This window comes from Coturnix japonica, chromosome 5 (assembly GCF_054131305.1).
Source record: "Coturnix japonica strain WE chromosome 5, WE-NBRP24, whole genome shotgun sequence".
Taxonomy (NCBI): domain Eukaryota; kingdom Metazoa; phylum Chordata; class Aves; order Galliformes; family Phasianidae; genus Coturnix; species Coturnix japonica.
This window is the reverse complement of record NC_140667.1, coordinates 24,935,352-24,958,331: the sequence shown is the minus strand read 5'-3', so window position 1 is coordinate 24,958,331 and position 22,980 is coordinate 24,935,352. Positions and strand designations below refer to the sequence as shown.

The 22,980-nt window shown below is 39.5% G+C and overlaps 1 protein-coding gene across 1 annotated transcript in view; it reads right to left on the bottom strand.

The window, feature by feature from the left end:
* Positions 1 to 22,980, bottom strand: part of LOC107314826 (cytosolic phospholipase A2 beta) — a 45,557-nt gene that overhangs the window by 19,631 nt on the left and 2,946 nt on the right. The window contains exons 2-5 of the mRNA XM_085549816.1: positions 22,469 to 22,560; positions 21,952 to 22,135; positions 4,880 to 5,021; positions 4,602 to 4,720 (exon numbers count right to left, since the gene is read on the bottom strand). Of these exons, the coding sequence (XP_085405942.1) occupies positions 4,602 to 4,622 (21 nt within the window). The 5' untranslated portion in view covers positions 4,623 to 4,720; positions 4,880 to 5,021; positions 21,952 to 22,135; positions 22,469 to 22,560. The remainder of the gene's footprint in view (positions 1 to 4,601; positions 4,721 to 4,879; positions 5,022 to 21,951; positions 22,136 to 22,468; positions 22,561 to 22,980) is intronic.

Sequence of the window (22,980 nt, the reverse complement as noted above, 5' to 3'; positions counted from 1 at the left end):
AAAGAAGACAGCAGCTCATATAATGCTATAGGAAGCTTCTGTAGTCACCCTAAAAGTATTTGTTTACAAACAATCCGGTATATACATGGCAGTGGAGATGGCTGTTCCGCCAGTCTGCAGAGGAACTTATGCCACAGCTGGGTCAAAACTGGGCCTCTGGAAGGCAACACTAGGAACTCACAGCTGCCTGCTTGGGTCTTGGTACAGTACTGATACTGGCTCTAGATTCAGCAGTTACCAATGGTTTAAAAGCTTCTGATTTCATATCCCAAGCAGGACTAGATTTTCATGATGTTTATAAGTAGGCCAAGTTCAGCAAAAGGCATCTAGTAGAATACACTACAGGCTCTAAGTGGACCATACAACCATACACTCTATATCTCTAAGAAATTAGAACAAGGACAAACATGCTAAAAATACTCCATTAGCATCCATGGTACTTTAAGCTACACACTGATTGGAACATGACATCTGTTTGTCTAAACCAGAGTATTCCACTGCATTGCAACTATATACATATATTTTGAAAAGTAGCACCGTGATTAATTTTCTTGACACTGAAATGATTAAGCTCAGAGACAGTAGGAGCTAAGGAAGGGGGAACTCCTCCATACAAACAGTCACTATTCAAAATCCGAAACTCTTTCTAAATGTGATGGAGACTAATGGACATTAGTTTAACACATTATGGATATTATGAGTCCAGTGAGGACAATTCCAAGCTATTCCAGTAGCCCAGTAAAAGAATTTGACTTTAATTTTCCCATGCAAATAGCTATTAAACACAGAAGCACCATCTGGAACACTCAACATTCCTAGTGGGTTTCATTAACATGAAATATTGGATTTTGTAGCCAATTACAGGGCTGACTGTTTTTAATTAATATGTTAATTCTATGCTGTTTTGTAACCAACTTCCCCTTACTCAATGGAAACCCAAATCGTTCTCAGATTTCGCCTTCACTGGAAAAATAAATGTTGGTGTATAATTTGCCCTGAATCTTACGTTATGAAAATTTCTTAATTTCTTAATTTCTTACAAGAAGGTGCATCTGCAGTTCACTATCAGGCTACTCTTAGTTATGACAGGTCATGCTTTTGCATCTTCTCCCACTACAGCCAGAAAGACTCATTCCTCCTCTCTTTCAACAGCAAGCATTTCATTTAATGGAATATCACCTAAGATGACTGTTCATTACTTCAGATTTGGTGCAGCATAGCTTTAGTGTTGTTGCAGGGAAGACATAAACAGGTTCAGATGGGTAAAGGTGGCTGTAACAAATCCTACAGACTGCAAATTCCCACGAGAAGCAAGACATCCTGCTCCCAAGGCTGCAGTTACTCCAGATTGTGGTAGCCATTGAGAATCGATTTAATTCTCTTTCTCATCAGAAAAAGGCTGAGCTCATTTCCATCGAACAACTTTTCATTTGCTGTTTTCATAACACAAAAAGGAAAATGCAATATTGCTATTAATAAAAATTGCTAAGCATAAGAGTTATATCCAGATAGCTCTTCCGGAGCTATCTACTTGAAGTTCTACTAATCTTGTTCCTTACTTCCTTGTGAGAACCAAAGTTTCCTGTATAAGCTCACAGAGACCAACACAACATTTCTGGAAACATCCAGAGTCAAATGTAGTCTTCACTGAAGCACATCACTCTATTTTTGCCTAGAAATACAACCATCCTTATTTTCTGGAAAATTAATCATGCCAAATTGAGGCCAACAATAGAGTGCAGGACTCAGCTACCTGTGTGTCTGTATCCTAGACAATGACACTCCAGACCAACAAATAGTGGCATGTCCAAACTCCCAAGGAGTATTAGAAAAAAAAACGCATTAAAAAAAAATCTTCTTTTCACTTGATAGCACTTAGCATTAAACTACATTTTTGTACTCTTTGAGCAAATTTTGAGGGGCCATTTCAAGTCTAAAATAGAGAAAATCCAAGGAGATAAAACAAGCTACAGCTGTGTAAAACCCTAAGCAAACTGAAAATTCACATCTGTTTCCAGCCTCACAGTGATGATTGTAATAACACATTTGCTGGCCTACTGTCTGGCTTCCAGAGGATAGTCATATACCTGCCAGCTTCAGAAGGACACATAATTAGCCTTCTCTACTGTTTACATGCAGTTAGTCACTTCAGGGTTTCATCCCAAAAAGAGAACTTTGAGAATATATGAGCTTCTCAAAGCTCATTAATAAGGAAAAGCCTACTGAGACAGTCTTTAGGTGGCAATGAAAGAAGCAAACCCTACCAAGAGCTCATATCCTTGATTTCACTGCTCACTGCTCCACCATGCTGCTCCCAGAACAAGGTCCCATAGCTACACTCATTGGTAAATAATTACTCTAGGTTGTACGAAGATTTTAATATGAAAAGTCTGCTCCATTTCTTTTGGCATTCTCTGAATGTTTTGTCAGTATTTTTAGGCAGAAATCATTACTTCTTTCCATGCATTACCTTTTCTTCCTCCAGTGGCACACTACAAGCAGTGCAATATCTCATGCAAAGGATCTCACAATACATATAATCATTTGGCATACTCTGATCATTTCTTTTATCTTAGATACTGATGATTTGCTTCAGCTACAGTTTGGAGGTGGTTTATTAAATTAAAGGCAAAGTGAAAAACTTAAAAATAAAGAAAAAAACACAACATTTTATGACCTTCATAATCAGCCTGATTCCAAAACACTCTCATCCACATAGATTCTTTAATAGATAATGTGGGTTGAGGGCACTGGGAGTTGAACTTTTAGAAAGAAAATCCAATTTTGTTTATGAATATTCACTGTAATTTCATGTTTTCAGTGATGGATTGTTTCAAGAGTGACAGTAGGTTTGGGATGTACCTTCCTTATAGTGTACCAGTCTTCTCTTTACCTGTATGGGTGAGTCCTTTGGGTATTTGTACTGTTTCTAAGTATCTTATCTTAATATTAAAAATATATATATTCCATGTTTCAAAAAGAACTACTGGAGTGATAACTCTTGTCTGAGCAGAAGGAAGTACCCCCTTATGAAAACCAAGAGTGTTCTCAGAAAGCTGCGAATTAATACTGTCTGCTACTTCTGTGCCAGCTTTGTAGTATTTTTAAGCTGCAAAACAATTAACTTGGAGATTTTCAGTGGAGCTTTCTAGATAATATGAAGTATCCATATTTTCCAGAGAACTTGCTTTTAGAATCTAAAAGAAATAGAAGAAAATAAAAAGAACACAAAGCGTGATTTTTGTCCCTGTTTATCCAATTAAACATACTGAAAAATACGCATTTTCCTGGCAGAATGTCACAGCTCCTGCAGTACTAAATAAATATTCTTCTGTGGGAGCAAACACCTTCTGACCTGAAGCTATGCTTGAACTCTACATTTTGTCCTTATTGTCCATAAAGTGAAGAATGCTTGAACTCAGAGGACAGCAACTATAGCATTAGGTTCAAATGCAAGAGCTTTCTCTGTAGTAAAGACTTTTCAAATGAAATTTAATCTATGCTATCTACCCATCTAACAAATCCTGTGTTACCTTAATAGATACAAGAGATACTTTGAATGGATGGATGATGCTTAGTTATAAGATGGATAGATAGCTCTGCATCTAACAGCTAAGTAGACAGATTAGCTACAAATTTTATCGAAATAGTTCTTTACATGTGTAATTCATACTCTTTGTCCTCAGCACAGAACATCAGACTATTTTTAACCTTCCATTAAGTCTACCAATTTAAGCTACCAACAGTTGAATCTTTTAACTTCACCTGCAAACATGACTGCAGCAAAGTACAGTAAATATTCTTAAATCTTAAAGATAAACAATCTCAGTAAGCCATAACACGTAACACTGTTTCCCACTATATTTAAAACATAGCAATAGCCATATTTCTTTCATTCACTGTAAATTTTGACAGAGAGTTTGATACATAAAGAATGTTTAATTTGTACATAATTCAGACGCGGCACCAATTACTTTTTAAAGACACACAGGAGAACGTGGTTCACAGCCAATAATTCTGTTGATTTATACTAAAAGCCATCAGTTAAAATCTCTGAATGGAACTCATTGGAAAACTCAAGTCCAAACAAGAAATATTTCCCCTCGAACCACAGACACTGTAAACATTACATTAAAGATAGCTAAATCAGCCAAATGGCTCATTAGAACTCCCCCCTGCAGCTGAAGTAATACAAATTGTGCTTTGTTGCTAGAAAAAGCTGTCGTTTTTTTTAGCTTGGGCAAGCAATGAACATGTGCGATCCTGAGAAAAGCATGCAGTAGGTCTAAGGTACTTTCGTTTTGCATGAAGTAAACTCAAGGCCAGCCCTCCTCCACCCTGGTGTTCATTCCTGCATGTAACCTTATGACAAAAGGGACACATTTTTACTGCATTTTCATTGAACGTGGCTCACACGTTAGTAAGGACAAAGAAAAAGGGAAAACAGAAAACTGCAAAGTTCAAGAGGACCCTGCTATATCGCACCAGCAGCATCTCAACAGACACAGAGAAGAGCAAGTTTACTTGTGAGAGCAAGAGCCAGCTGTTCCCAGAAGCAAGGCGTCAGGCCACAGCAAAGACAGGAGCTGCAATTCGCTTACCTTGGCTGGTGGGCTCCCCATAGCACACAAGATGGCGACAGCAACAGAAAACCCAATTTGGATAACAGATCTGTCAGCTGACAAACACGCTCACGGCTTGTTGTTGCGGCTGAAATAACCTGAAGGACACATATAATTTATACAGGCGCTGAGCTCCACCCTCTGCCTCCTCTGTATGGGGAAGAGATTCAGCCTACGTCTGAGGGAGACATTTGCAATGTCAGAAGTGAGGAAAGCTGCAGTTATCACAGTTCTGCCTGTCACTTTATGCCTCTTACCTTTTGTTATTACCCCAGTACAGTCCTTCCTGGCTCATGGGTGAATTCTGCCATGTTCAGAAAGTCTCACTTCACTTTCCATCTCTTCCTTCTAGTCAGTAGATGAATTGCCTGTATCTTTTATGTTCTTCCACAGAATAATCTAGGGGGAAAAATATGTACATTTTTTTAAATGAAGAGAGGGGATAGCCAGATCTTAGCTATTAAAATTGCTAGTGTGAGGTCATTTGTGGAGGCCCTTTTCAATCCTTTTTACATGAGAGAATTGTTTTAATATATTACTGGGAACTGTACTACAGACCCGTAAATCAAGCCTCCTTATTTTGAGTACCTGTTGCATGATAACCCAGCGCAGAGGTGTTGGTGAAATTGGAATAAATATTGCTAGGAAAAGCTGTATACACCTTCTGGGCTTTTCCCCTTCTTCTAACAAGAGCATGCCAAGTTTACATCTCCCAGTTTCCACCCCGCCAGTGTTGGATCTCGAGGCATCCTTTGAAGAGGCCATGGATACAGTTTCCTCCACCTCTCCTGTGCCATCTGTGGGTTGCTGGTAGACAGCCGTGGGTTGCCAGTCAGAACAGTGCTCCAGGCAAACAGTTCTGCCTGTGCTTTAATCCACATTTACAATTTCATGGTGGCTGCCTTGCAAAGCCAAGCTTGGAAAGGGCCTGGGGGCCACCATAAACTTGCAATAAATATGTGCTCACCTGAGCACAGTAATATCAGTCACAGGAAGAAATAGGATCAAGCTTCAGCAGACACCTAATGCTAATGGAAGGTGAGAGAGTGCAAATCTAGCTTTCAAAAATTGTAGGTAGTTTGGCAAAACCAAAAAGAAAAAAAAAAAAAAAGTGTAACCAAAAGAACTGTTTAAGAAAAATAGGTTTACCTGAGCTCTTTGGTTTTACTTTTTTTCTGACATGCTGTCAATTATGTTTAAACCCCTTTATAAGGCACTTCTCACAAAACAAAACAAAACAAAACAAAATAATTGACCATCTGTTTCATTAGGTTGCTCCTGGGTTTATGCAAATGATAATTAACAGCTCAGATTTACACTGCAAGAAGATTGCTGTGACTGACAATGCAGCCACTGTGCTACAGGACTGGATGCAGGATTACCCAAGCAGCAGGACAGAGCCTGAGTACTAAGTTGCCATTTCTAAAATACCAAAAAGAAAGATATCTGGAATAAAGATCCGCTCTAAAGTGCAGCTAATCAAAGGGCAACTACAAAAGCCCTAGGAAGATGAAATAAAATCATCAGAAAGCAAACTGGGGTTCAAATGAATTAAACACAGAATTACTACATTCCTGCAGTAAAATGGTTCAGACAGCTTTGCTTGGAAGTGTGTAGCATCCCTTTTCTAGTGACAACAAAAAAGCAAAGATAAAGAAGAAAAATCTCTTATCCAGAATGGATAAGTTTTGGTTTTCCTCCTCCATAGTGCTGTTGCAGCTTTGATCACAGTTTCTGCTGCTGTAGCTGAATTGAGAGACCAAAATAGTAGGCTGACAAATTCACCTCTTAAATAGAAGGCAAATGGAAAAACAGCCAAAGAAAAGTGAACTCCACTCAAAGTGGGGTATGTCTGCCTGGAAACGGAGCAACACATTCAAAACAGAACAGCTGCAGCAAGGAGACCCAGGCCTTAATGGAATAAGAAAGAAGAAAAAAAGCTCTTAAACGTCTTCAAGTCAAGGTGTAGAAGTTATTTTGGAGAGCTATGGAATTGATTTTTCCAATAGCCCCTCCAAGAAATTAATGTTTCCAGTAAATCAGAATGGCCAAAATACATAAAACATCTTGTGTTGCTTGTCAACAAGCACACTGACAAGTACCACATCCATTTCCTCCTGGTGATGGGGGAGATGGGCTACGTGATGTCAGGCCTTACTACAGACACAAAGAATGTACAGGATGGGGAAAGTAAGACAAAGAAATTCAAGTGCATAGAGAAGGAAAAATAAATCTAAAAGCTTAAATCCAAAATAAAGAGGGCATTCAGCCGAATGCATTGAAGTAAACTAACTGAATCATAGGCAGTATCTTCAGGGAGGTGCAGAAAGCCCTCCCCCTCCCTTTCTTCTATAGGTGGGAAGAGTCATGGCAAGATTATATCAGTGGAGCTGATAGATGTAGAGAATATAATGTTTTATCTGTGATTATAATTTGTAAAATGTTGCTCCGGACAAAAAGAGAAGAGATATTCCAAAAAGTCTTTACGGGTTAATTAAGTTGATATCATCCTGCTTTTACAACTGAATCTCAATTATTTTCTGAATTAATATTTAGAAAGTACTTGGAAATAAACTGAGAGAATTAAAAACAGAAATAGCTGTACCAAATCATACTCGGGTTGAAATGCTTCATACAGAAACTGCTGGCATTTTCCAACAAGAGACCCTAAGAAATACAATCGAAATGGAAGGAATGCAAACTTAAGCTGTTCCCAGTATGCAAGAAACAGAAGATAATTAATATGGTGTTCAGCTTCACGCATCTTATCCAGCGTGTTGCTCACTAACATCCCTTTGTATGAAGCTACTAACAGCCACAGCTAGGATGTCAGAAACCAAGCTGCAGAATGACAGCAATTCAAAATGGCTGTGATTTGGATCATCCTGTTGGAATAAACTTAAAAACTAACTGAGGTAGAGCTTGTAAAAGCTACTGAAGGCCCATGGAGCAGTTTCTATTATTTATCCCAGTAATGGCACCAGCACAGCAAAATTTCATACGGGAATGTCTCTAAAACGTACCCTCAGTGAAGCACTCGGTCCCTCTGATGTTCCATCCTAACAGCTTATCAAGTATGGCAATTACTGAGACCCTCTCCTATAAAAATAAATCACAATGTTGCTTGAAAATGTTTTTTCATTCACCTCATGAAATCTCCTAAGAAGAGAGAAGTGATGGATCTTGTTAGGGCTAGATGCTGCCAGATTGCTGAGAAGATGGAGGTAGGAGATGGGGTAGCATCTTGTTGCACACAACAGTGGCAATGTGAGATGGCAGCCATTTTCTCCATGCCTCATAAATCAGATCCTGCCTTGCTCAGCTCAGTGGCTGGATTAGGAAAATTACAGTAATTTGAGGAAATAATAGTCTATATTCAAACATAAATTTTTCAGTGTTTCCTCTATCTCATCTATAAAATTATAAAAAGAATTTGCACACACAAAAAAAAATCTTATTAAACTGCATTGCCATTTTTCAATTAAACAGTGTCATGAGGAACAAGAATATAGAACAAAGCTTCAGAAATGTCAGACTGTCAGACCTTTCAAGACCAAAATATTCCATTTTTACATAAAAGCTTCTTAAATTCCACTGCTCCCTCTCCACACAATCCTGTTTGAGCAAAATCCACACCTAATTTGAAATTATTTCACACCTCTGAATACACTGCAAACATCCATTTACATCACACCTAATATTAATTAGAACAAAACACCACGTTATCACTCTCTGAGCAGCAGTCAGGTGATAGCAGCATTACTAAGTTAATAGTCTTTCTCGCTATCAAGATCCAAACCTGTTTCAGAAAAGTAAAAGGTGCCATATTCTCTTGCCCATCTCATGAACCACTGCAATCTTTAAGATACCATACAGTAAAATCAGCATCTCTAGCTCTTCATCCATGTCTTTATCTTGACCAGGGTAAGAAAGCTAATAATTTCCTGAGATATTTTGCAGGTGTGGGTGTAAATATGGTGAGATGGCGATCTCTGTAGCTTGAAGATGGGAGGAAATTGCTTATTATTTATCTGGGGGTATCTGAGGTCTGGAGTGCTGTCTTTCCAAGATGCGTCAAAGTAAAACCACACATTGAAATCCACCATGTCTAAGTTCAGAAATTGTTCTTTTGTTTTAAACCAAGTGATTGCAGAGCATCTAATTGAAATAATTGAGTAAGAGACCTCAGTGTAATTCCACTCAAGCCAGTTTCTGAGACCTTTATCTTCAGATCTTATTCAAATAGTCTGACACTGATGTCAGTTACCAAATTGCTTGAGTAAAGACCTCTGAAAAGTTAGGTAAGCATTACACTTCACCACTTGGCTGACAGGAAGAACTGACTTATGTTTAAGGCATTTAGTTTCAAATTACCAAAAAAAGAGTATCTTTCTTAGTTGCCACACTTGTATTTTTTGAATAATCATCTTTTCAGAATCAATAAATTAACATTTGTTTTATTCTATTGTTTTTCAGCTTAGGTGAGTAAAAATTATTTGGGGCAAGATCTACTGGGGCAATGTTTGCTACTCAGTATTATTGTACAGACTAAGAGTAATTAAAAAACAGAGTTTACTGTCATACTATGACACACAGCGTTACATCCTCTCTAACTCTTCTGCTGTGTCAAATCCTCATTAAGCCCTGAAAGCAATTTTTTTTCCAAGGATCTACCTTTACCCAAGTACAGCCCTTAGATGTCGGCTCAGAAGAGCCAGAAGAAACATACAGGGAAGAACCACACAAGTTTCTTCTCAGAAGAGCCATACAGGAACTGATTTCAGGTAACATGAAAAACATGAAGGGTTCAGTTCCCTCCTGGCAGTAATTACCCTCCAAACAGTGCTCCAGGATTAACAAGATTAAGGACAGTAGCACTCCTTGGCCCAAATGCTAAACTCACCTAAAGAAATGAATAGAACTACTTTTTTTCCTGAGGAATTATCTGGCCCCTTTCTCTCTAGTGGCACGCAGATTATTACATCTCATTATCCTCCATATCAGAAAATCATGGGGTTTTTCACTATCTTTCAGACATTCTTCTGAAGTTAATACAGTGTTGTCAAAATCACCAGGCAAACTTTTCCCTTTCTTACACTCATCATTGTATCTTAACTTCTTTTTTTCACCAAAATTTGTATATATCAGCCAAACTTTCGGAACAATTTTAAATGGAATAACCAGAGTTTGACTGAAACTATTAGAGCTGTTAGAGTTTATGAACTTTACAAGTTTATTCACAGCAATAAAAATCCCCATGACTTGCTTCTGGTGATGAAGACTACTTCAAGGGCTCTACAGTCATGGGGATTTTAATACAGAAGCTCCTTCCACATTGATATTTATCCCTAGAGAAAACATTTCAAAGAGAAAAGTTCTTCCAGTCCACTTAAGCCATTCTTGTGACTAAAAAGACTTCAAAAAGCTTTCCTAATAGTGCAATTGGGGATACAGCCCGAGAGCACCCTCAGCTTTATTCCCTCAGTATGAAAGCTGTTTTCTGTCACCTGCTCCCCTCTGCCCAGCATAAAAGGCAGATCACTGTAAGCATGGAGCCTGGCACTTTAAATACACTGAGCTTCTCTGTTCATACCAGCAAAGCTAATCTAACCTGTGTAAAGTCATCCACGGAGCCTGATGCTATCTCTGAGTGCCTCTATGCATGCAAATCATATCTGATTTAATTTTCTTTTCAGCAGCACATAAAACAAAACACTTGATTGCAATTTTAAATGCTGTCATTCTAGTAGAAAACTCTTTTTTCTTAGGCCCAGCCCTTTTTTAACTTCTTCATTCATGTCATACTGTGGGACATCTGAAGTTCCCAAGATTTTTATACACTGTTTCTTGAAGTCTGAGAATCCAGAATGGTCCTCATCTCCTACCAAAGTCAACGGGAATATATAGACTTCTTCAGCATAAAAGAGAACTAGGGTGCTTTTAACCTTAGACCTCCAAAATGGTTTATGTGGCAGAAGAGACATGAGATGGCCAACAAGCTGGAAAAATCTTGTGTAGATCATGAACTGAATCTGTTCAGAGCAGAAAACTAAAATAAGCTTTGTACAGTGCCTGCTTTCCCAGAGGATACAGAACTATGGGCCAAAGGTCTAAAACTGAGACCTAATATTTGAGGTCTAAAAGGTCAAAAGTTACATCTCCTTGGCTTAGCCAGGGAGAGTCCACATTAGAAGACACAGACTCACTCAGAGACTCTAGCTTCCAGGGGTAGAGATCTGATGAAGACTAGATTCCAGATGTTGAGCTCTCCTAAGTGTACCTCCAGGAATCAAGTCTCACCCACAACCTACCAATGCAATGGAGCACTAACCAGTAATGGTGCCTACTCTGCAACACAAGCAATTTGTACTCTGCAACCTCTCCTCATGCAATAGATATGTTGCAAAGTAGCAAAGACCCTCGCCTTATATGATTCAAACCCACTAATTGCCGGTGTTCCCCACAGTGCACTTAGAGACATACTGAATGCATTTGTCAGACAGGCACTAACAGGCAAGTTGTGAACCGCAAAACTCCAAAATGTCCCATGACTTACCTGCACCAGTACCAGGAACTGGAACACTCATCTCAGAGGAAATCTTGTTGGCACATCTCTCCTCACCCTCCCCAGATAGGTTTCACTCATGTATACAGAAATTAAAAATAAATAAACGAAAGATTCTGAAATGTTCCTGGGCTGATGTCTCAGTTCTCATGCCAGGACTCTGCCTACATGGCTGTTTCACTGCCATATGGGTGGGCAAGCAGTCACTTGGGTAGGCTAGAATTTTTGATGCTACAGGACCTAACTAGCTGGAAGCAAAGGAACCAATAGTTGAAGGACTTCAAATGGGCAGCTCATTCAATTGCTGACCAGCCTAGGGGGTAGCTCCTGGTAACTGGGAGAAGCTAGCAGTGTCATGGCATCACAGAATGGTGGGTAGCCAGTAGAACAGGCCAGGTAGGTTCACAAGATTTACGAAAGCATGACAACTTTCCAAGCAGGTTTCCATGAAGCTGGAGAACCAGACAACCAAGCAGTGCAAAACCCAATCAACATTTTCAAAAGAGTAAGTGTTGCATCAGAAGACTTATGATCAGGTCTATTAATCAAATATCACTTCCTCACGCATGCTAGAACTGTGAATGGGAAGTACCTGGCTGTTGTTAGCAACTCCTGTTTCTTCCTCCTCCTCAGACCTGATACACAAACAGCTGACAACTTGGACAGATATGTGGAGCACTGAATGGATTGTGCAACACCTTTGTGCTCTTGCTTACGGGCAAAAGAGGAGAGAGGAAGTGAGAATTTAAATCATAATGCTCCCTTCTTCTCTATATAAATACTCTTTGACTCTGTCATAAATTCTCCACACATCCTAGGCAAGTTAACAAGCAATCTGTACAGTTAAATGAAAGTAGCAATAATAAGTTCATCTGATATCTGGGACACTGGAGCAATGTTGGAAGAAAGATGAACTAGAAATGCAAAGAGAAATTGCCATTACAGAATGTGAATAAACCAAAGTTAACATTTTCAAACACCCTTTTCAGACACCTTCAGTTTATGAATACAGACATTGCATCCAGGTGCTGCTGATGTACAGAGAAACTCAGTGTATTCCCTACTAAGCTTCTGTATCACAGGAGACATCATTTTACAGATGGTCTGGGGAGTACCAAATAGAACACTGTCCAGACTTATGTGGCTCTGAATCAAATTAAATTAATGCTTGTATTACATTATTACAGATGCAGCTAAATGTTGTTCACTTGTCCTCAGCCAAACAGCCTTCAAGTCTGTGGGGAATAACCTGGGAGTCACAAACTTAATTAGTAGTTTCACTCAGACACCAAGGACAGTTTGTAAGAAGTAGTGACCAAGGCAGTTTAATTTTCATTCAATATGCTCCTGTATTATAATGTCTATATTAATAACTTAAACAGAACACATTACAGTATCCATGGCAAAACCAAGAAACAAAGGTACTGTAAAGCTATTTGATGCTTTTCTAAATAGGAGCAGAATTTTATAGCTGTATATTAACTCCTCCTTTTATACCTAACACTTTGGAAGAACTGTACAGAAGAACCCAAGCCATCCCACTTCAGTCTCTAGAGACAAGAACATGCATTTGATTTCTTAATTTTGGTTCTGGCTGTGATCATTCTAGGATTCACTTCCTTCCTCCTCACATGTGTAATCATCACCATTATGTAGCCAGTCTGTGTCAATACAGTATTTAACATAAACCATACTGATGACAGAGCATCTCTGCATTTTTACTGCTACCTGCGTGATGCCAAGCACGAGCACAATTCCCATCACTTACAACAGTCCCTCACCACTCTGGACTATTCAGGGGAGAAGAGGAACTCCATGAGTCAAAAAACAACCTACAGCAAAATACAGAAAGCTCAAAGTCATCTGTAGCTGGAACAAGAAGGGCTGAAAAGATACAGAGACGTCTTCCTGATCTGCAGCTACTGGAAGTTCATCAATAGTTTCTCAGGTAATACAGTACCAGCTTTCCTACTGCCCATTTAGTAGTTACATCATGAATTTAAAAAGTCAAAAGCTTTGACCCTCTTAGATATTTGCACATGTTCTCCTCAAGAACACTCCAACCGATACGAACAGGGCAACTCACAGTTACAAGTCACTTGCCACTTTAGGTGCTGAAGTGTTTGATAAAGTAGAGCACAACAAAGAAATATACTCAAACCATTACTTCAGCCTCCCCTCTGTGTCCCCCACCAGAAACCCACCACAAGAAGTTTTATTTGTAGGCTTAATTGCTATTTAACTCCTGTCCTTTCACTTCTGCTTTCCCGTGTGTGTCGGTGTTTGAGTTGGTGTTCATGTAATTTTTTTTCTGAGCAACAGCTCATCTGGGAGTTTTGTTGCTTTTAACAAAATGGGGTTCTTCTCTTTTGACATTTCTCAGTACCAAGTATCAAAAGTGATAATAAATTCTATTTCTGAACCTTCAAATCTGTCTTATAGCTAAACTATGTATTTTCCCTCCTACACCTTCCTTTCATATTGTGACCCCTGGCTCGCCTCAGCCTCCACACCACATTTCCCTCCCACATAATCTCTAATTTTAAACCAAGCGTGGATGACTGGCTCAATCAGACAGTAGGAATTCAGGAGGTACAGAGAGAAATGTATACCTGGTATAGGTCATGTTAAATAACGACATCTGGCCACAGCTTTACAAATCCCTCTTTCTTCCATGCATCAAGACTTCCTTTACATCTCAACATGTATAAGGGTCTAACATTGACTGATATCCACAGGCACTGAAAGCCCATGCACTTTATAAAAAAGGCTCACATAGAGACAAACTGTTCCCATTATTTCAAGGAGTCTATCTCTTAGCCTGACAACATCGGAATCTGAATGCCCTCACATAGAATGTAATTCCTCAACAAATATGGAGTAACAGAGCTGTCCAAGAAATACATGACATGTGACAACACACAAAAGCTGTCTCAGAAGAGGCCTTGCTTCCAGAGCCTGGGGGTCATAATACCATGAGGGTAGGAACCACATTCCCTTCCCCTTCCTCACACCTTTCTTCCCTGAGTAAACATTGTGAAGAGAGCTCCTGAGCCAGTGTCTATTTCTTTATTCATATCTCTACTATACAGACACTAGCCCTTCACTTGCATCTCCATCTGTGTCACTGGGTTTCAGCTTTTCCTGTTTATAGTTGGTGTACCAGCATGGCAGCAGCACCATTAGGATAATTACAGTAGTTAAGATAGGACTCCCTCACACACTACCAAGAGACCTTTGGTGTCTCAATAATGAGGTCAGCAGTTACCAAGATTCATAGAACAAGGACAAATTGTTTTGACAGTGTGCCAGATCTACTCCCAAGATGACCTGTACATCTCCTGCTTCTCTGCATTACCATTCCATGCTACTCTGTGCTTCAGGCTTTTCTTCCACAGGATGAACCATATCAAGCAGAAGCTCCTATCCTAAGAGCCACCACCAGCACAGAGGCCACAGAGGAATTATTTCAGTTCAGATAATTAGAAAAGCAATGGGGGGGGGGGGGGGGGGGGGGGAAGGGAAGGAGAGGAATCACAGCCCGAAACACTGTATACTACTAAGCTGTTGCTACAGTGCAAGTAAGAAGAAATGCAACTTACGCTGTCACAAATGCGTTTTGCTCTTCCAGACCCAAACCTGTACACTGTTGCTGTCTCTTCAAGAAAGTCAGATATGCTGGTGCATCTCTGCTCAGCTCTAGCCTGTGAGATCTGACCATCCAGATTTTGTTTAGCATTTAGTCTCATGTCCCATTCAGTTATTCCCAATAAAATATAAATAGTGTGCTACTTCCTTTCAGAGGATTCCACTATGACTATGTAAGCTTTTAATTAAATGGCATTTTTGTTAGACTTGTCTTCTATTACATCAAAAATCCGTGAATCTTCTCTATAGCCATTTCCTCAATTCATGCCAATGCATTACAGTTCATACTGAGGCACCAGAATTACTCACGGAACCACACTTCACAGACCTAATGACTTTAAGTAGGCTTGGCTGTGTATTTAAATTAAAGATAATGACAGATAAACCAGCCTCAAAACAGGTTACAGCTGAACTCCAGGACCCTAGCACAAAATCAGTACTGAAACTATCACAGAGGTACATACACAGTTCTCAGCAGCTATGCAGAGAATAAGCCTCATACAAGGCACAGAAGCTGACTTTGGAAAAGCAGTGTCTACCTACTGTCCAAGCAATATAAAAGCACCCTGCATTCTACTTAGGTGGTGAATCACTGCCAGAGTCAGTCATTTCTCCTCTCCATGGAATCTCAACCTTGGCTACACAAACTGTGAGGCTGTTAATATAAGGCCGGCTGCTCTAGGCTCCCTCACTATTTTACAGAAGAAGCAGTACACACTGTACTTGTTGTGCTACACAAGATTTTGTAGTCTTTCAGTACACCTTGACACAGACATGTATCATCGTCTTGGCTAAAGCTCATACTGTATCTGTACAGCAAGCATTTCACTCAGTTGTTGCTATAGCTGTACGTTATGAAACATCCTAAACATGCAATGTATCAGCTTTTGGCACAGCTCTCTTGAGTAGGTGTGCTGTGCAATGCATTTGTCAGGATTAGCATGCACTAAATAGGATTCTGTGGGCCTCAGGATCTGCAGTTTCTATTGCTCTGAGTTCCACAAGGCCATGTTTCCTGTGGTCAGATAAAACAAAGGATGTTGTGCATTCAGATATACATAGAAGGAGAGCTGTGACTAAAATGCAGGACGAGTCCAGCACCACTGAATTTTTAAATCTCACACTCACAACAATTCAAGAAAAAGTTTTCCATATAAGCATGCTCCAAAATGCAGACTGAGAGAGAAGAAAAGCCTCTGGGCAAAAACATTTCTGATACCTTCCAGGAAGACAGAAGGAACCAGGAAACAGGCACTTGGTATAAAACACTTTCCTTAAGTATGTCTATAGCAAAGCTTCTGAGAGTTTGTCGATTTTTTGAAGCATCTCCTTTAGATAACATGACATAGTTGGGATACTTTGAAAACTTAGAATTGCTGAAGGCTTTATTGCGAGGGTTTCTGCTACCTTAAGACACAGTGACACCATGTGGCCAACTGCTTAGTCCAGTAACTATGCATTAATGGAAAGGGTAGTGTAGACTTCCCCTTATTTTCATTTAGCTTTAGGGATGCTCAGATGTGACTTTAAATTGACTGGTAAGAGTAAACTCAGATAGAACGACTTTCAGCTGAACAAATACACAAAATGAAGCCGTTCTGGATTTCAGCACGTATTCAAATGTTTACAAAAATGTCATCAGAAAATGCACCAGTGAGTTCAGAAAGTAAATATCCATCAGCACAGTTTGCACACATGCCAAAAGATCACATTCACTTCATAGATACAAACCAGTGATTATATATAGTGATATAATTCAGAGTTCCATGAAAATGCATATTGAAGGTGTGCCTACCCTATGGCTTAATTTCAGTGGCACCATAAAAAGTGAAATTAATTTGAAAAGGGATAGATTCCTGCCTTGCTCTCATGGTTTGTCTGTATTCCAAGTAATTACAAGTACCTCCATTTAGTTTTACAGAAAGACCTCAGGAGAACATTTAAATTCACAAGTGGGAACGCTGCTGCTAGGAATGTTCTTAGTGGAAATTATCACCCTTCATTATATAACACGGTGATTGATGTGATGAATCATCCCTCCCTAGTACAGCTCATATTTTCCAGATCAAGTACTGCACATCCAAAAGGTACAACTCATGAAGAACAGTAAGAATGGGCAGATATCTTCTTTGAAAGACAGAGACAAAGGCAGACAGTAAGACAGATGAAAATTCAATACGTATATACACCATAAACTGAGGAATACATTAAATCAGCTCTTCACTCATTGCTGCCCAAAATAACATTCACTAAAAAGTGTGTATTTGGGGCAGGGTTCAGAATGTGCTGCACTCAAAAGCAGGAAGGAAGAAAAAGCCTAAGAAACGTCTAACTCTTGGTTGCAGAGGATTTGCAAAGTTATTGTTCCATAAACACTACTATTTGTATTCATTAGATAGACAACATGCTGATGTGCTTTTTTGTTCAGCACTGAACACCAGGTGGACAGTTTATTTCAACACTATCAAAGTGCAGCTGAATTTAAACTCAGCATGTTGGTTTGAAAAGTGTTGCAACAAGATTTGCACCTAAAAGATGGTAATTTAGACTCTGGGAAGAAACAGCTACGCACTGGACTTCCTGTTTCTTCAAAAAAAAGGAGGCTGAGCTGGGGAATTAATGACCTGAGCCCTCCAATTCTGTGACCCTGACTAGTGAGATTATGCTGCCATCTTGTGACCTGTGTGCTTCTCCACAGTGACACCAATATGACCCCTATACCGGGAGGACAGCATATACCTCCCTGGTATAAAAATGCAACACATTGTGAGTAGCTGAGCTCTTCAGTGTATGCGGACCTGTATCTTCCTTCCTTAGCTCTTACCTGCGACTACCAGGCCACATGCTTCAGTGACACTTCCACTGCTAATGGCTGTGCTGTCCATGGACAGGACCAGGTAGAGACCTGCAGAGGTGATGACACCCACAGTTTAAAGGAGGAGAGTTTTGTAGTAAAGACTACAGAACATCCCTCTGCTGCCAAGAGAATCATCCACACTGGAAAGCAAAACACTTAGCCAGCATTTAGATATGACAGTATGAGGTGAAAAAAGACACACTCTTCACATCTGGGAAGGAGAATGATTATAACTGATTACACAGTTTTGCACATTGATAATAATTTTTTCCTCTCTAGGTTCCCAAGTGTAGAGCTTGTATATATATAGTGGAATTTTTCATGTTTAAAAAAAGTGTATTATGATTGGCTATATTCTGAATCTAAAGGAGGTTGTTTCATCTGGCCAAATGAAATACAGCAGCTGTATGTCAAAGTGGATATGATGTCCCCTTGAAACAACAGACTTAAGTTGCAGCAACTGCCCTTTGGAGTATCTGGAAGAAGCTTAGTACAGCTGCAATCGTATTGAAAAGCAAGTTAGGAAACTAAGCACTGAGTTCCTTATTCATAGCTCAACTGCCTGTTCACTCTCAGGATACTTCAGAAGTGACAGACCTAGAATAAAACCTTGAAATGCACATGCAAAGAAAGAATTCCAGGTGTAAGCAGGCTCGAACAGCCTGAGATATGCAGGTGGTAGTTCTGAGCTAGGATGTACATGAATGCCCATGGAAGGAAGTACAGCAGAAAGGTCCCCTTAACACACATAACTGAAGATAAATCACCACCTTTATCACTACCAAAGCCTCAAACACCATTTTACACCCAAATTACTGAAATATTTCCTTCCTAATCCTTGTATGCTGAAGTAAACCAAAGCGGCATTCTGCATTTAGACTTCATCTACAGTTTATGAGATGTTATATTTTCTTCAGGGCACACCATAACAGAATGAGGGTTCCCACCTACCACTGGGAGGTTATATTTGTCTGCTCTTGTTTTTGAGGGAGGCCAAATGTATTGCATTGACTGTATGACTGGAACCTCTAAACTTGTGACAGTGGGGACTGTATACTTGCCTAAAGCATGAAACATTCAGGCAAATACACAGCCAGCTGCACCATCTCTGAGACTTAACAGCATATTTCAACAATCATCATAATAATAATTACTGCCATAGTGGTGCAAAGCTCTCGGCAGATTTACAGCCAATACATTTACAAAGTTCAGTCAAGAAATAAAATGAAGTGTAAAGTCATGTACTTACAGTCCCCCTCAGTGAGCCAGTGATGAAAGACACAGACCTTCCTTAATCATCATTTGTTCCTTCAGAACACAAGGAAAATGTCACAGATTTCTTTCTTTCCAGCATTCCTGACAATGCAATTTGTCAGGAGAGACATTTGCTATGTTCATGTGGGGAGCAGTCACTTACACTCTGCTGCAAGTTAGCAAAGACCGTCTGATATGGTACATCATGGTCCAGGAGAGATGCTGCAGCTGCAAAGTGCATGGGCCTGAGATCCAGGAGAACAATTGTTTCTGCAACTGAAAATGTTTTCTATTCTGGAGAGCCACTTTCTAATCCCCCTCTTCAATGCTGAAAGTGAGTTCCAGTTCTCATAGCTAACTACTACATCTGCTTTGGAATAGACAAATTAAATCATCTCACATCAAATCTTATCTTTAATATGATATACCCATCTAATAGAATAAAGTTCGTTCATTTCCTTTCCTTTCCAGTCAGCATTAACTGATACTAATGAAGCATGCAGCATCAACAAGACATCATTTTAAGAGTGCTGGAGCTGTAGATAGATCCCAATGACCATCCAGGGAAGAAATACTGTGATCAGCACATACACAACATTGGTATACTCCTACATACATATACACATATAGAAGTATAAATTTGTTTCTACTGATCTCTGCCTGTCCCTGTATCTTTCATTACTCTTTCTTTTACAGCCATCTTCATCCACAGCTGAGGAAGTATTTCATCTTTCTGCTGGGTTTGGATGAACCACGCTCTTGCACAAAAGGTCAGCTGAAGGTGATATATCAGTGAAATGCCACAGTAGACTTTAGCAGCTAGAACAGAGTTTCAATGATAAATAGTTGCTACTATTGAAAATAGCACTAAGTACTATTGAAGCTGAAATAAGAAGCCTATAAAGCAGGCTGATACGGCCTCTTTTCCTCAGGAAGAGAAGGAAAACTCTTTTTTACAAGAGCAGGAGGTATTCAGTTGTGAGAAAACTTCTAGGAATCCAGACCAATGTTCAAGATCTACTAATGTTTTTTGTAGGATGGTAGTAAACCAAGGATACATTGAACATTCATAGCTGGCAGGTACACAGTCACTCTCTCAATCAAGCAAACTTCATCCACATACAGAAAAAGATACTTGCTAGTGATATGGGTAAGAAAGTGGTTCTATTTCCCTGCAGAAATTATTGCCATGGCAGTATTTGCATCTTTCTGTTTTGAAAGCCCACCTCCACACATACATTTTATTTGGGGACAAAATCCACCTCTGCAACAACAGTTTGCACTGTGTCTGTCATTTCCCCCTTGATTCACAAGGAAGGCTTAAGAGACACCATAAGAACAGGGTGAGCCTTGGAGCAAATAACATTTTTATATCTTCCTCATATGCAGTCTTTCCTCTATAAGAGTAATGTAGATTCAGAAAGACCTCAGTCTATTCCAGTATTAACTGAAATAAGTTTTACTGTCCTTCCTTTCAACCTACCTCACTGCAATAATCTGTAATACAGATATTCTCGAGATACAGAACTCACTTTTATTACCTTTATCCACAATCAGAGCTCAAAAGTTGGCATTCTTATAACGAAAGTGAATAATGTAGTAGTTAGTACACCCTGTGCCTGTTGGCCTGCAGAAGTCAGAGCTGTCTGAGGGTGCTGCAGAACTGCCAGCCAAGCAAATTGTGCTGATCAAAACATCTCTTTCTTCAGTGAAATTTTTTTTTCCTTTTTTTCCTTTTTTTTTTTTTTTTTTTTTTAAATAATAAATGGCTTTTGAGAAACCAGAGCTTTTTCTTTTCTTTCTTTTTCTCCCCTCTTTTTCAACTGCAAAGTCTATTTGGAGACACTTGACCTGACACTATCACTTTCAGAGGCATGAAAGGGATAAGGCATGAAAATATGTTAGAAAGGGAAGCTTTTGGTTTTCACAATTCACTGTAAGAAAAATTGTACAGAGAAAAAAGCATTCCTGACTGTACCTACAATAGGACTTTGCACAGCAAGAAGGGCAGAAACATTCATTCCTCTGCTTCCCAGAATAACTGCATTTCTGCCCATAGCATCCTAAGACTCCTTCCATCTAGAACCTCCTTGACTCTGTACTAAGTGCATGCACTGACCTACAGAGAAATTATCCCCTACTTTTTACGTGTAGCAGGAGGGGAGCTCTTGTCTTCCAAGACTGCTACATCATAAGGAGAGCTTTGTTCTACAGAGTAACATGAAAGCACTTGAGACACACACACGAATTACTCAATTCAGGGCTCTATGTACAATGATTTAGCCTGAACAGACGGCTAGGGTGTTATAAAAGAAATGCATTTTACTCCATGAGTGTGAAATGAAATGACTCTTTTGCCAAAGTTGGCTAAGAGTCATACGAGCCACAGAGAATACATAGGATTTATGAGATTAACCTCTGGATTCCTTCCTGAGTCCAGGAAATTGCATTCCTTTGAGATCTGGACTGACATTCATTAACAATGAAAAATTATGTTCTTTTGCAAGGAGCACAACAGGAAGGTAGAAGCACTGAAAAGCCAAAGTGTCTTCCATGAGAAGGGAATAAAAAGTATAATAAGTCAGTCCTCAAAAATTCTAATCTCACTCCAGATAAAAAGAAAAGTTGCATCTGCAAAGGATAGAGAGCAAATGTTCTCAGAAATATAAGGATTTTTCTTAAGCTGTGAATTGGCAAGTAGTGAGGTATTTCCTGCTTCAGCCCATTATTGTCCTGTGCGTGGTGTTTTCTATATGGCTAGTCAGGCAGACAAAAATGATAAAGAAAAAATGACCAGAAAACAAATGAAACAGAAAATTAAGGAGAAAAAGGAGACAGCTCTGAATCAAATACAACTCAACTCTCTCTTTTTCTTTTTACTATATCTGCACCAAGTGTCATGCAGTTGAGAGAAGAATCCCCCTATACATAAACTGCCACTTCCAAACTTATCCTGACAGGTGAAAAAACGTGCTTATCAGTATATGAGGTCCTTACAAACATACCTTTCACTGGAAAGCAACATGATTGTGTTCCACTTTCCATCAGACAGTGCACATCCTGCTAGAATAACCATGAAGACAAAGTACTGTGTTTTCTCTGCAGCCCTTAGCAGCAGTCCAGAGCTGCATGCTGGGGATCTGAGGGAGGACTGAGAGTTGGTGTCCATTCATTGTAACAATCAATGCTCTGTCAAGAAAGACGTAGAAAATATCTATTTTTTCCTCAAACAAACAAACAAACATGCAAAACAAACATGCAAAGCAGGCAAGCAAAAACTAATTTCTCTGCTTCAGCTCAGAAGACGATTTAGCTCAGCATCCTGGCTTTGTCAATAGTCAAAACAGATGTTCACAAATAAGTCCAAGAACAGGACAAGTGCATAGTGGTTATTCTCCAAAATACTCTTACAGTCTCATATAATTTGTAGTTCTGGGACTCTGAGTGGGAGAGACAGTCTTTACATTTAGTCAGTCCTGACACATAACTCTCAGATACATTTGCCCACTGCACTAATCATACCTCGTGTACTGGTGTGATGGTAAGTCATGTGGAGCAGGTTTGTTTGTGCAGCACCTGTCAGAGAGGGGGTCTACTCTCAGCAGATCCACAGTCTTTTTTAAAAAAAAACAAAACCTGCTTGAAGATCAATGGAAAACACAGTTAATACAGTAGAAGTGAAGGACAAATATCTTTTATTTACTTTATGGTTTATACCTAGTACTAGCGATATTCTGTCAGTAGCACAAAGGAGCACAGTAGATTGGTATTCATCTCACACAGTTGCTGGCAAGAACCAATGACTGGTCAGCAGGCCAAAAGCACTGAGTCCAGCTGACACCATCATTCTGTCAGTGTCATGCACTGACCTGTAAGACACTGCCTAGTGCTTGAATCCTTAATCTTAGCATCCAGAATTCACAAACAGCGTATGTATTCAAAGTAACATCAACCCATGATGCAAAGTAGATTCTCAGAGCATCGCAGACTGCAGATTGAGAGTTCAGCCCTTCCATCTCGAAGGCAAAATGTAT